The sequence below is a fragment of the Delphinus delphis genome, chromosome 9 (assembly GCF_949987515.2).
Source record: "Delphinus delphis chromosome 9, mDelDel1.2, whole genome shotgun sequence".
NCBI classification, from domain to species: Eukaryota; Metazoa; Chordata; class Mammalia; order Artiodactyla; family Delphinidae; genus Delphinus; species Delphinus delphis.
Genome location: NC_082691.1, coordinates 17,388,282 through 17,402,617, shown reverse-complemented (window position 1 = coordinate 17,402,617; position 14,336 = coordinate 17,388,282). Strand labels below are relative to the sequence as shown.

General features: G+C 38.1%; 1 protein-coding gene across 1 annotated transcript in view; it reads right to left on the bottom strand.

Moving 5' to 3' along the window:
- Positions 1-953: 953 nt before the first annotated feature.
- SLC26A3 (solute carrier family 26 member 3) overlaps positions 954-14,336 on the bottom strand; it is a 31,896-nt gene continuing 18,513 nt past the window's right edge. The window contains exons 15-20 of the mRNA XM_060021229.1: positions 13,367-13,462; positions 9,673-9,906; positions 8,165-8,219; positions 5,374-5,516; positions 5,185-5,250; positions 954-1,031 (exon numbers count right to left, since the gene is read on the bottom strand). Of these exons, the coding sequence (XP_059877212.1) occupies positions 954-1,031; positions 5,185-5,250; positions 5,374-5,516; positions 8,165-8,219; positions 9,673-9,906; positions 13,367-13,462 (672 nt within the window). The remainder of the gene's footprint in view (positions 1,032-5,184; positions 5,251-5,373; positions 5,517-8,164; positions 8,220-9,672; positions 9,907-13,366; positions 13,463-14,336) is intronic.

Genomic DNA, 14,336 nt, shown 5'->3' with positions numbered 1-14,336 from the left:
GTCGGGGAACTGGAACGCACATGCATGCCGCAACTAAGAGTTCACGTGCCACAACTAGGAGTCCGCATGCTGCAATTAAAGCCCACACGCTGCGACCAAGTAGCCTGCATGGTGCAGTGAAGATCCTGGATGCCACAACTAAAACCCAGTGTGGCATGCATAAATAAATAAATAATAAATATTTAAAAAAAGAAGTGGGTGACTTGTGGAAGGATGGAGATATATATATATATATATATATATATATATATATATAAAATAAAAATTTATGTATGTAAGTTAAGCACATATATATGATGGACATGGGTATATAATTATGAACCAACTAGATATGATCCCTGCTAATTAGGAGCTTACATTTCTAACTTACCCGGGAATTGTTCTTGATAGTAACCCCTGAATTTTCCTCAAAAGATTTTATTATGTTCTTTTTCAAAGTATAGCAGCCAGGGTGGGGAAAAACACTAAAAAATGTTTTACAAAAGTATACAGATATACAACCATAATGAGAGAAATAATTTATTTGATTCTGGAATTAATAATATATTTCCTAATAGCTTTTCTGGGTATACTTAATTGTGCAGTGCTAAATAAGTGACTTTGGAACAAATCTGCAGAATGCACCTATATTGTTCCTGAGTTTAGTCCTGCCTTGTGCTAGATCAGTTTTTAGATAGGTTTTTATTTCTTTTTTTTTAGGTTTTTATTTCTTTGAAGAGGTAGTATTTCCTAATGATTAAGAGCCTGGGCTCTGGAGTCAGACCATCTAGACTGAATTCTGGTTCTATGCCTATAGAACTAGCAAGTATATATAACTTAGACTAATTACTTATCCTCTTTGAGCCTTGATTTATTTTGCTTTTCTAAAAAATGAGGATAAACATAGTACCTATCTTAGGGGGGCTAATTTGAGAGTTAAGTGAGTTGATACTAGACATATTTAAAAGGTAGAGTCAATAGAATTTCCTAACAAAATTTTCAGCCTGAGCAGCTGGAAGGCTGGAGTTGGCATTAACTGAGGTGGAAAGGTGCTAGTAGAACAGATAAGGGGGAGAGGATCAGTAGATCAGTTTTAACATGTAAGTTGTCCAAATGAAGATGGCAGACAAATATGAAATATTCCTCTCTCTGCTCTTGTTTATGCAGTGTATGGTCCAGCTTGCATTTAAGACATTTCATTTACATTTCTAACTGGTAAGTTACTGTGTTTAAACAAGAATATGTATCAAATGCATAAATTAGCATTAGAAAATGATTTTGAAGATAAACTGCTCAACATGTATGTATGAGCTCCAACCTTTCTTAATTTCAGTAATATATGTTTCTTCACAAGTGGTTCTGTCTCCCAGTTCATCACTGGATATCCTCTCCCCTTCAGTTTGCTCTGATTTGTGTAAGTTTTATGTAAGTTTTATTTATTTATTTTTTATAAATTTATTTACTTTTGGCTGCGTTGGGTCTTCGTTGCTGCGTGTGGGCTTTCTCCTTTTGCGGTGAGCGGGGGCCACTCTTCGTTGCAGTGCGCAGGCTTCTCACTGCGGTGGCTTCTCTTGTTGCGGAGCATGGGCTCTGGGCGCGCTGGCTTCAGCAGTTGTGGCAGACGGGCTCAGTAGTTGTGGCCCACGGGCTCTAGAGCGCAGCCTCTGTAGTTGTGGCGCACAGGCTTAGTTGATCCGTGGCATGTGGGATCTTCCTGGACCAGGGATCGAACCCGTGTCCCCTGCATTGGCAGACGGATTCTTTACCACTGCACCACCAGGGAAGTCCCATAAGTTTTATTTTTATCTTCCAACGCAATCTCTTAGCCTCTTCCTAAATCAGGGCTCAGAGTCTTTGCCCTGGTCAGTTTGCAATATTTGCTCTGAGGCAGGCAAATAGAGGCCCAGCCCCATGCATACCCCTTACCCAAAGCATATCCACCTTAGAGGCCTCAGAGAAAAAACATTTAAGGATGAGGATAAGTGAACCTCACTCAAGATGTTAAGGTTGAATGGATTGTGATGGGGGCACGGTAATTGGAGTGCTTCTTCCTGCTCTATGACATTTTGGTTGGCAAGAAGAGGGTAGAGGGCACCTTTGCTTGTGAAGATGCAGACATCAGTGACAATTCTGTGCAAGGCTTTTGCCCCACCCCCAAGCCAAATGACCAATTAAATAGGCTCATGCTTTCAATTTCTACTGGAGCTCTTAACCTGAGATTCATAGGGCATCATATACAAAGGTATATGTGTATATGTATTTTTTCCCCAAAGTCCATAGGGTACATGAGGCTCTCTAAGGTGTCCATGACTCAAAAAGTTTAAGACACGTTGCTATAAAGAGTGCTGACATTCTAGTTTTTAATTAAGAGTAGCTATGCAAATAAGCCTTTATTTTTCTGTAATTGGTTTTAAGTCCAGTAGACAAGCCCTCTCAGTAAAGACATTAACAAAGGTTAGAAGGGTACTTTGATAATAAACATTCAGAGGTGAGATCTAAAACAATTGGGGCAACTTTTCCCATTGACAAACTGGTTTGATGTTGAACAGAGGCCACTGAATCTTTTTCTGTTGGTGATGATGTTTAATTTCTATTACATAAAATAAATGCAAATTTGTACCAAGAACAGTTCCAGCAAAAAAGAGAAACATGCTGAATCTCATTCTCCAGTTGAATTGAGCTCTAGAGCTGTTACCCTGTGAGTTACAAATAATGACCAGCAGTGAAGAAAGAGTCAAAAACTAGTTATAGTTACAGATAGGGCATTAGAAGGATTGTATCTAAATCTGGATAGGAGGTTGAGTGCTTTAAAAAGCTATAGTAATCATAAAATCTGGGCAAAGAAGTCTCATTGCAGGGGGCTTAGAAGATTCTCATGTAGCAGGTTTCCAGTCAGATCACTATAAAGAGGACCCACAGCAAGCATGTTTCAGAAAACTAACAAGAAATTTAACAAAGCAAGACACACCCACTGTACAATTGATTTTTTTAAATGGATATATATTAGTATGAACTATACAAATTACAAGATTCAAAGCAGTGGTGCAAATGCACTGCAAAATATGCGCAAAGGTAGTGACTTGGATGGAAATCTGTCAGTGCTATAAAAATACATACAAACAAAATAATTTTCCTTTGCTAAATCTACAAGGTATAAAATTAAGAGTATTTACGTAATTGCCTACTAGATATGTGAAAAATATACCATGCTAGAACAATCTCGTTCCAAAGTTTGAAACATAATTTCTGTCAAACAAAAATATTCTTCATACAATGTATGAACTTATCAATAACTTTCTGGGTATAAAGTTGTTCTTTATGTGACAGTCAGATGAGGATCCCTCTGAATTATATTTTGATTAGAATTTTGTTTCACTGGGTACCTGGAAGAAGACAGAAAGTTCTTGCTTTAAAAGACTTGTTAAGTTCTATCCCTCTTAATAATCATATCTTGTATTTAAGAAGAGTAAATGTGGTCAATCTGATTAAAATTGGGAGCTAGAACTTACCAGAGTCACCAACAAGTTTTTTGTCTTCAATTTTAATGATCAAATAATACCTTCCACGACTACTTGGTTAACGTAGAACCATGTGATACCATGTTGTAATAGAAGTGTATCTTTCAAAGGCCTAATTTAACTTAACCAAAATAAGAATATAATGTGTTGTAGTAATATATTTCTTCACATTTGTTACAGGGGCCATACAACTCAAAGGGGCCAAGTGTGCTGGTCAGGGACACTCAGCTTTTACATGAATCACCACTGGTGGCCTAACCACGACTGCTGATTTATCTTCCTCTAAGTAATGCAAAGAGCTCGTGTTAAATATTTCTTTTTTTTAAATATAGGGAAACAGGTACAGGATGGTATTGACTACATTCTGTTTGACAGTTGGTTCTAAAGCTATGATTGGACATCAGATTTAAATTCTGTTCCTATACTTGATCCTTTAAAACTTGGTGACAATTCTGAATCCAACAACTGGGCAGAGGGTTTCTGGTAAGGCTCTCTTTGTGGGGGCCTCGGGCAAGGTGCTAGATGTGGGGTTTTCTGGAAAACAGCCCTGGGAAACAGAATCATGGCTCTCCTTTCCCCCACCAGGTCTAATTTTCTGGAATGGCTTTTTCATCTAACCTTTTTCTGTTTGATAAAACTCTTAATAATCATCCAGGCTCATCTTATGCTATACATTGCTTCATTTCTAATTTAAATTCTTTTTTGCTATTCTTCTTAGACCTTTCTTCAAATAAGAGAAATACCACCAGCCACTTCCCGTACTTGAAGACAATCATTAGATTCTTTCCCAGGACCCTCACATCCATTAGTTTTTCACCAAAGGAAACAGCCAGTATAACATAATGTGCAGAACATAGATCTTGACATCAGACAGATCTTGCTTCAAATCCTGTTGTCAGTTTAGTGTGTGACCTTAAGCAAATTAGTTAAGCTCTCTGAGCCCTTCTAATTTCCTCATTTGTGAAATGAAGATATCTTCTTTGCATATTGTTGTAAAGATTGAGATCATGAATGTAATGCACCTACCATATACTTGCCTTACAGCAGATACCCATTTTGATTTGTAGTTCTGCTTTTCCCAAACTAGAGACAGTCCCTTATAGGAGTGAATATTCTAGAAATGAATATTCTAGAATGAAACGGCACTATCCAGTTAAATGATGATTTGGCAACTCTTTCAAGTAAGGAAGTAAAGGAACCTAACTTTCAGTGCTGCGCTAGGCACTGTCTAGGGGCTTCCCATGCATCTGGGGGTCAGGAGGTGTACATTAGCTTCTCAGCTCCATCACAAATTCATCTGTAGGTGGAAACAGTAATTCCTTCCCTGCCTCATGGATTGACAAGACCAGAATAAGATCTTTGTTGTAAGTACTTTGAAAACAAAACGTTCTCTCTCTCTATGCTCAATATTGCGCTAAGAGATCGAGTATCACTATTTTCCATCCTTTTTTTGTACTGGTCTGAGCTTATTTCCCCCCAGAGTCCCTATGAGATTGACGTTGCTTCAGTTTTCTTTCTTTCTTTCTTTTTTTTTTTTTTTTTTTTATTGCTTCAGTTTTGTAGCGATGAGGCACAGAGGCTCAAACAGGTGCTGGACTTTCTGCAGTGTGCTGGAAGAGGCCTCACTATTTTTAAAAGTGTTTTGTCCTAATGTCTAGATACAGGTAAACCTGCTGAGGAATCTTACCTGACATTCCCGATTACGTAATGCTCCATTTGTGTTTATGGTGAAATCAAATTTTGCTTCTTTTTCCTGAAAAACCAGGATGGAAATATGGATTAGGAATATATTTTTTTAATGTTGAAAAATAAAGGGAAATTTAAGAAGCACAGGTGGTTGGTTATACAAATGTGAAAGTCGCCAAAAAGCTGGTACCTGACTGGGATTAAACTTCGAAGTACTGTAATCTTTCTTCATCAAAATATGCAAAACAGCATCATGGATTGTTAAGAAGAATATTGAGTCCTTGACTTCATCATCAAAAAATTCACACCGTGCCAGCTTCTCAATGAAGTCATCTGAAGAGAAGAAAGAAAGAATAACAGGAAGAAGTAATTGTTTGGCTATGGGTTTCTCCTTGAGGTTGGGGATTTGAACTTACATTTGCAAATGTGCATTTCACTGATGTTTGGTTAAGTGTTTGGGGGTTGCAATGGTACGAAACCAGTGTACCATTAGTACAATGTCTTCTGGAACTAAAGGACACCTTTCTAAGAAAATTACACATATAATGTGTTCATGTAAAAACAAAGAAGGAAAAGGTTCAAATGAGAAAAACTTTTAGGCAGGAGACTTGTGAGTTAATCTCCCTCGTTAATGACTGGAGCATCAAATGTAGCTTATTACTAAAAGCTGAGATTCTGCCAAAATAGAACGTATACTCATGGACCAGTGCCATGGTTCTGGATTTACTAGTTACTGCTTTAGTCCATTTTCCCAAAGGTGCTGGGTACTATCAGAAAACATCTTCCTTGGCACCGTACATTACCTCTCCAGTCATCTTTGAGGAATTCTATTCTTGTAGGCACTAACCAGCATTGTTTGCACAGATAACCAAATATTACATCATGTCTACTACATGCAAAGCTCTGGCTGGGTAATATGAAGGATCAAAACCTAAGTTAGACATGAATCTTGTCCTGGAGTGAAGGTAGAGCTCTTATATACTATCTTAATGAAAGGGAAATTGTTGTAGAATCATAAAGGCAGGAAGCAATCTGATTTTTTTTCTTTCATGTTTTTTTGGGGTCTTAAATAATGCCTAGCACAAGGTAGGTCCTCAGATATTTGAAGAATGAATAAGAGAGGCACAGATCATGTGCTATGGAAATTCAGAGAAAGAAGGGTAAAGGTTGTTTCCTCTTGGCAGGATTCTGGGAAAACTTGATGAAGCAGTTACCGTTTAAAAGAATGCCTAGGATCTGGAGAAAGAAGGATGAAGAGAAGGTATGAAAGGGTGGAGATGGGAAAGTCTGTTCACAGGCAAACTTTCAATATTGACAAGACCTAGCAGTGTCTGAGGGAGAGGGAGAGAGGAGGGCATTATGGTTGCCAGAACCCAGGATGCAGGTGGGTGGTGGTGTGCAGTGAGAGGGAAGGTGATGATCTTAGTTGAGGACCAAGAGGGATGCCAGGCAGCAGAGGCAGCAGGAAAGGACAATCTCAAAACACCTGGGATTATGGAGAAAGAATAAAATTGTTTAAGAGATTAAAGGGTTACTGAGATTAAGAGAATATTTTTAATTATAAGGAAGCCTTGAAACTAGAGTATGTCTGTAGATTTTATGGATAGGAGCCAGTAGAGAGCAAAAAATTAAAGATGCCAATTTCACGCCTCCCTCAATTTCACTTGTCCTCCCCCTCCGTAAAATGTTTTCCCCCAAGATACTGTCAAGGTTGACTCCCTCACTTCATTCCAGTTGCTGCTCAAATGTCGCATTACTGGACATCCTTGATCACCTGTCTAATATAGCACTACCCCTATGGCTCTATGTCTCTTAACCCTGCTCTTTTCTTCACAGTGCTTATCATTACCTGAAATATCTTTTTATTTGTTTATTATCGGGCTTTCCCACTAGACTATAAGTTTCATGAGAAAGATTAATGGGATGAGTCAGAAAATGGGATGGGAGAATATTCTAGTCATGGACAAGGACACTGATTAGTTCTTGCAGAGGACTTAGATGAGAACTGATAAGGATCTGGATTAAGGCTGTAGAAATGGAGAGGAAGAGTGATTCACTTCATATTTATGGTGACTCACTGAATATAGAGGGATGGGGAGGAGAAATTAAAGACGGCTCCAAGGTTTCTACTTTGGGCAACTGGGTGGGTATGTGGTGATGCAGTGATCAAGATAGAAAAGGAGAAGGAGTAGTTCTGGGAGGGAAGGTAATATATTTAGTTTTGAATACATGTATCTTAGGTACTTGGAGGACATCCAGATGGTTGAATACAGGGTCTGCAGCTCAGAAGAAAGGTCTGGGCTGAAGATGTAGTTAGCAGATTCATTAACCTGTAGACATACTTGCAGTCATAAGCATGCTAAGAGATTGGCTTAGAAAGAGTTGATAGAATTAGAACCATAGGGTTTAGGTTTGAACCTTGGGGAAGACCGACTGCGGTGTGGAGAGGAAACAATGTCAGACACTGTGGAGCTCTGAGAGTGGTGGGAAAGGACTCAGAAGAATGGTCTTGCAGAAGTCAGGGGGACAGAGGCTAAAGAAAGGTACCTCAATGCTAAAGTAAGCTCCAAGAGAATGAGGCTGGGCTGGGGGTGGTTGATCTTGACAACCTGGACATCATTGATGACCTTGGCAAGGGCAACCTCATCAGTGAGGTGAAGCAGAAACCAGGTAATTATGGGCCGATGAATCGAGGGAGGTGAGGAAAAGAGAAAACAAGCCTACTTTTCTAGGAAGTTTAGGGTAAACAGTGGTTACATATTCACTCCTTTGCTGCCTGTTAAACTAGGATTCAAATTGTAAAGTTAATTACATATTGACACAACTCAAATATAAATATGCTGTTCCCTAGAGATTTCTATTGGAAATCTACAAAGTAGATTTCCTTCTTGGTGATCATAAAAAGTGCCTGTTCTTTGGAGAAGCTGTCTAGATTGAGAGCAGTGAAGAAATTGTCAGAATATAAAAACAAAACAACTTACCATCAGTTCCAACAATATACACATCTACCTGAATCCTGATAAATTCTTGCAAGATCTGTTAAAAAGAAAGTAGATCTTCCTTAGGGAACAGTTTCACTTGTCAGAATCATAAAGAAAACTATCATAATTATGTCTTAGGGTGATATGTTGCTTTCAGAGCCTCTTACATTTTGAAACGAGACAATAGTATAGAGATACTAAAGTTAATAACAAGGCTCTATCACAGAAAGAAAGAAATCCAAAGGAAAGAGCTCTAAGGAAGGATGATGGGAAAATGTTCTGCCTTGACTCACAAGATGAACTCTGATTTAATTTTAAAAGTTTCTTCTATGGGATGATCTTGACTTAGAGCTTTTATCTATATAAAAGTTGAAAAACCCCATGACCCGTACACATTGTTCTTTTTATTCCTGTCCACAGTGCCTGGAGGTATCTAGCACCAATGAATCTTTATCCGTTTTCCTGGTCTTTAGGCTAAGAACAAAGGCCAGTAGTGATATGAGAAAGGTCATATAAGGTTAAGAAAAGTATCTTGTACTTTTGATCAGTTTAGCGATCATAAATATCACTATTATCATCAGTAAACACTTTTAGAGCCTCTACTGGGCTGAAGTAAGAATTAGGACCTTAAGGAAACCAAGGAAACCTAAGGCAGAGTCCCCATCCTTTGTGCTATACTGCCAAGATCAAAACATAAACTTTTTGTGTATTTTCTCCTCCAAAGCTAAAATAGACAGAAGCAAAGAAAAAGAAAAGGCAAGCAGTCTCAAAAGTTATGTGATGTTTAGATTTTTTTTAAAGATAGTTTGAAGGAAATAAAATTGATCCTATTTTTGAATTTTATATCCAGTTCACCTATACTTAATAGACCTTAGGTCAGTTTTTATGTAGGCAGATTTCTATAAAAAAATAAGCAAAAGAGGGGAACTTGGAATTCTTAAATTCTCTTGATATCTGTTTCTGCATTTCTGTTAGAAACTCATTATTTTAGAAATGCTGACGAAACTGTGCAAAGAAAACAGCCTGCAACCTGACTGTTACAAGTTCCGTTTTAAAATCACATGTGACATTTATTCTTTTGCATATCTACTTTAAAAAAACCACACATTATTATATAGTCAAGTGAAATCTCACTGGCTTATGAAAGATGAGGATAAAAACAAAAGGCCACTTTTTTGTTCCACTTTTTCCCAAAACCTCCTCTATTTCAGGACAATTTAGATACAACACCCGCAAGGATTTGAAGGCACTGCAGAATTGGAATTTAATAGGATTATGAGCATTGTTGTCTATAAGCATACATTAGAAATTATATGCAGGCTCATGGGAAATGCACTTTTAAAGAGTTCTCTGAACATGCCCCACCTGTACTCCCTCCATGAAATATTCTAAGATTAAAATTTACTTCTACTTAAGCATGTGTTATCTAAAGGAGCATCCTTCCACAAATACACCTTTTTTACCTTTAGTGACTGATTAGCTGTTTCCATTCAGAAAAGAGAAATTACCATTTTGAGACCCCTCATTGATGAAATGTCAAGAAATGACACTGCTGAAAAGTCAAGAATGAGGCTGTGGAGGTTGATTTTAGGGACCATGATGTTGAAAGGAAGATCAGCGTTCCAGTCTATCTGGAAGGGCAGGTCTGTTGTATTGATGGGCTGATCCAGTTCTTCTATATTATCATTGTCCAGCTCTTCGTCAGAATCTTTAAAGCCATCAACAGTACATATATATCCTTTCTGCAAGAGAGGATACTAATATGCATAAGAACTGTGACCGAGAAAAACACTGTAGGCAAAGATGTCACAAAAAAAGAAACTACAGGCCAATATCGCTGATGAACATAGATGCAAAAATCCTCAACAAAATACTAGCAAACAGAATCCGACAGCACATTAAAAAGATCATACACCGTGATCAAGTGGGGTTTATCCCAGGAATGCAAGGATATTAACAAATATTACAAATTGAAGGAGAAAAACCATATGATCATATCAATAGATGCAGAAAAAGCTTTTGACAAAATTCAACACCGATTTATAATAAAAAACCCTCCAGAAAGTAGGCATAGAGGGAACTTACCTCAACATAATAAAGGCCATATATGACAAACCCACAGCCAACGTCATTCTGAATGGTGAAAAACTGAAACCATTTCCACTAAGATCAGGAACAAGACAAGGTTACCCACGCTCACCATGCTTATTCAGCATAGTTTTGGAAGTTTTAGCCCCAGCAATCAGAGAAGAAAAAGAGATAAAAGGAATCCAAATTGGAAAAGAAGAAGTAAAACTGTCATTGTTTGCAGATGACATGATACTATACATAGAGAATCCTAAAGACTCTACCAGAAAACTACTAGAGCTAATCAATGAATTTGATGAAGTAGCAGGATACAAAATTAATGCCCAGAAATCTCTTGCATTCCTATACACTAATGATGAAAAATCTGAAAGAGATATTAAGGAAACACTCCCATTTACCACTGCAACAAAAAGAATAAAATACCTAGGAATAAACCTACCTACGGAGACAAAAGACCTGTATGCAGAAAACTATAAGATACTGATGAAAGAAATTAAAGATGACACAAACAGATGGAGAGATATACCATGTTCTTGGATTGGAAGAATTAACATTGTGAAAATAACTATACTACCGAAAGCAATCTACAGATTCAATGCAATCCCTATCAAACTACCAATGGCATTTTTCACAGAACTAGAACAAAAAATTTCACAATTTGTATGGAAACACAAAAGACCCCAAATAGCCAAAGCAATCTTGAGAAAGAAAAACGGAGCTGGAGGAATCAGGCTCCCTGACTTCAGACTATACTACAAAGCTACAGTAATCAAGGCAGTATAGTACTGGGCTTCCCTGGTAGCGCAGTGGTTAAGAATCTGCCTACCAATGCAGGGGACATGGTTCGAGCCCTGGTCCGGGAAGATCCCACATGCCACAGACCACCTAAGCCCACATGCTGCAACTACTGAAGCCTGCGTGCCTAGAGCCTGTGCTCCACAACAACAGAAGCCACCACAATGAGAAGCCCGCACACTGCAATGAAGAGTAGCCCCTGCTCGCTGCAGCCGGAGAAAAGCCCGCATGCAGTAACGAAGACCCAACGCAGCCAAAAATAAATAAAAGAAAAGAAAAAAGACAGTATGGTACTGGCACAAAAACAGAAATATAGATTAATGGAACAGGATAGAAAGCCCAGAGATAAACCCATTCACATATGGTCACTTTATCTTTGATACAGGAGGCAAGAATATACAATGGAGAAAACACAGCCTCTTCAATAAATGGTGCTGGGAAAACAGGACAGCTACATGTAAAGGAATGAAATTAGAACACTCCCTAACACCATACACAAAAATAAACTCAAAATGGATTAAAGACTTAAATGTAAGGCCAGACACTATAAAACTGTTAGAGGAAAACATAGGCAGAACACTCTGTGACATAAATCACAGCAAGATCCTTTTTGACCCACCTCCTAGAGAAATGGAAATAAAAACAAAAATAAACAAATGGGACTTAATGAAACTTAAAAGCTTTTACACAGCAAAGGAAACCATAAACAAGATGAAAAGACAACCCTCAGAATGGGAGAAAATATTTGCAAATGAAGCAACTGACAAAGGATTATTAATCTCTAAAATACACAAGCAGCTCATTCAGCTCAATATCAAAAAAAACAACAACCCAATCCAAATATGGGCAGAAGACCTAAATAGACATTTCTCCAAAGAAGATATACAGATTGCCAACAAACACATGAAAGGATGCTCAACATCACTAATCATTAGAGAAATGCAAATGAAAACTACAATGAGGTTATCACCTCACACCAGTCAGAATGGGGTTCATCAGAAAATCTACAAACAATAAATGCTGGAGAGGGTGTGGAGAAAAGGGAACCCTCTTGCACTTTGGTGAGAATGTAAATTAATACATTCACTATGAAGAACAGTATGGAGGTTCCTTAAAAAACTAAAAATAGACCTACCATATGACCCAGCAATCGCACTACTGGGCATATACCCCAAGTAAACCATAATTCAAAAAGAGTCATGTACCACAATGTTCATTGCAGCTCTATTTACAATAGCCAGGACATGGAAGCAACCTAAGTGTCCATCGACAGATGAATGGCTAAAGAAGATGTGACACATATATACAATGAAATATTACTCAGCCATAAAAAGAAAGGAAATTGAGTTATTTGTAGTGAGGTGGATGGACCTAGAGACTGTCATACAGAGTGAAGTAAGTCAGAAAAAGAAAAACAAATACTGTATGCTAACACATATATATGGAATCTAAAAAAAAAAAAGTTCTGAAGAACCTAGGGGCAGGACAGGAATAAAGATGCAGACATAGAGAATGGACTTGAGGACACGGGGAGGGGGAAGGGTAAGCTGGGAAGAAGTGAGAGAGTGGCATGGACATACATACACTACCAAACGTAAAATAGATAGCTAGTGGGAAGCAGCCGCATAGCACAGGGAGATCAGCTCGGTGCTTTGTGTCCACCTTGGACACAAAGGTGGATAGGGAGGGTGGGAGGATAGGGAGGGTGGGATGGAGACGCAAGAGGGAAGGGGATATGGGGATATATGTATACGTATAGCTGATTCACTTTGTTATAAAGCAACAACTTACACACCATTGTAAAGCAAATATACTCCACTAAAGATGTTAAACAAAACACTGTATGTCAAGGATAAGTAGTGAATTTCTGAAGCATAGATTCAGAGTTGGGTCAATTGATGGGATTGTAAACTGTTTTATTTGGAGAATAAAAAATTTCTTAGGGGCTTCCCTGGTGGCGCAGTGGTTGAGAGTCCGCCTGCTGATGCAGGGGACACGGGTTCGTTTGTACCCCGGTCTGGGAAGATCCCACATGCTGCGGAGCGGCTGGGCCTGTGAGCCATGGCTGTTGAGCCTGCGCGTCCGGAGCCTGTGCTCCGCAACGGGAGAGGCCACAACAGTGAGAGGCCCACATACCGTAAAACAAAAATTTCTTAGGAGAATACAATTTTAAGGAGACCCTTAAAAACATGACACTAATTGACACACAAAGTACCTTGTTTATCCAACATTTCATTTAAAGGAATGGAACCAACCTCTTGAACTACATTTTACTAAGCTTTTAGGTATAATATGCAGAAATGTGGGCAAGAAGCTTACCAGTGTCACTTGCAACAGACCTTTCTTCTGCAGTTTTCGGATTTTCTTCAAAGCTTTGTTGCGCTTGCGAAGAATTCGAAGTGGACTAAAGCCAACCTGAAAAGCCCATTGCTGTGTTACAAGAATGCTGAATATTCTGCTACTTATATAGCATAATTCTAGTTAATGGCATAATTCTACTTATATAGCATAATTAAGCGGGGTGGGTTGAGGGATTGGGGCACATAAAGCAGATATTTGAAATAAAATTTACAAGTGGTCCAAACATCATCATTGAGAGCATTGTATCAGACCTATGGTCTGCTCAGCCTGTATGCAGTTAACATTCAAAAACCTCTGTACCATCCAGGTTTTATCCCTAAAGTATCCATTAATGGGTCTAAATTCTATTTGAAGTTTTTGTTTTTGTTTTTGGCCCACACAACCCTTAGGGAATTTTATTTTATTTTATTTTTTCTATTTTTTGAATATGAGTGGCATCTAATTAGTATCCTGCTTCTAGATACTTTTTATTCTATTAAAATTTGTATGATTATATTTTATAATATCTACTGTTATATGTCTTATTTTATACTTTTAGTATTAGATCTGAGGGTAACGTTCATTTTTCCCCTTTTCAAAACAAATGTGTTCTTATTGTGGTAATATTTAGCTCCAGAGTAATAAGTAAGGAGGATCAAATTATGTAATAAAAAAATCATTGACAAAAAAATGTAGTGAGATGGAAAGATAAGTGAAAAGGACAGTATCTAAAGGCAGATAGACAGTATGATCCCATTTTTGTAAAAAAAAAAACTTGTTGGGTAGAAAGATATTTGATGCATAACAAATGAGTAAAAATAGTTAGGGTTTAAGGCAGAAGCTCTGTGCAAGGTACAGAGTGGACCAGAAGGCATGTGAAAGAGTGAGTGCTGAGCTTTTGTTTCTTAACCTTAAAGTCTGCTTCTTTGTCAGCTTCTCTCCAGTCCAC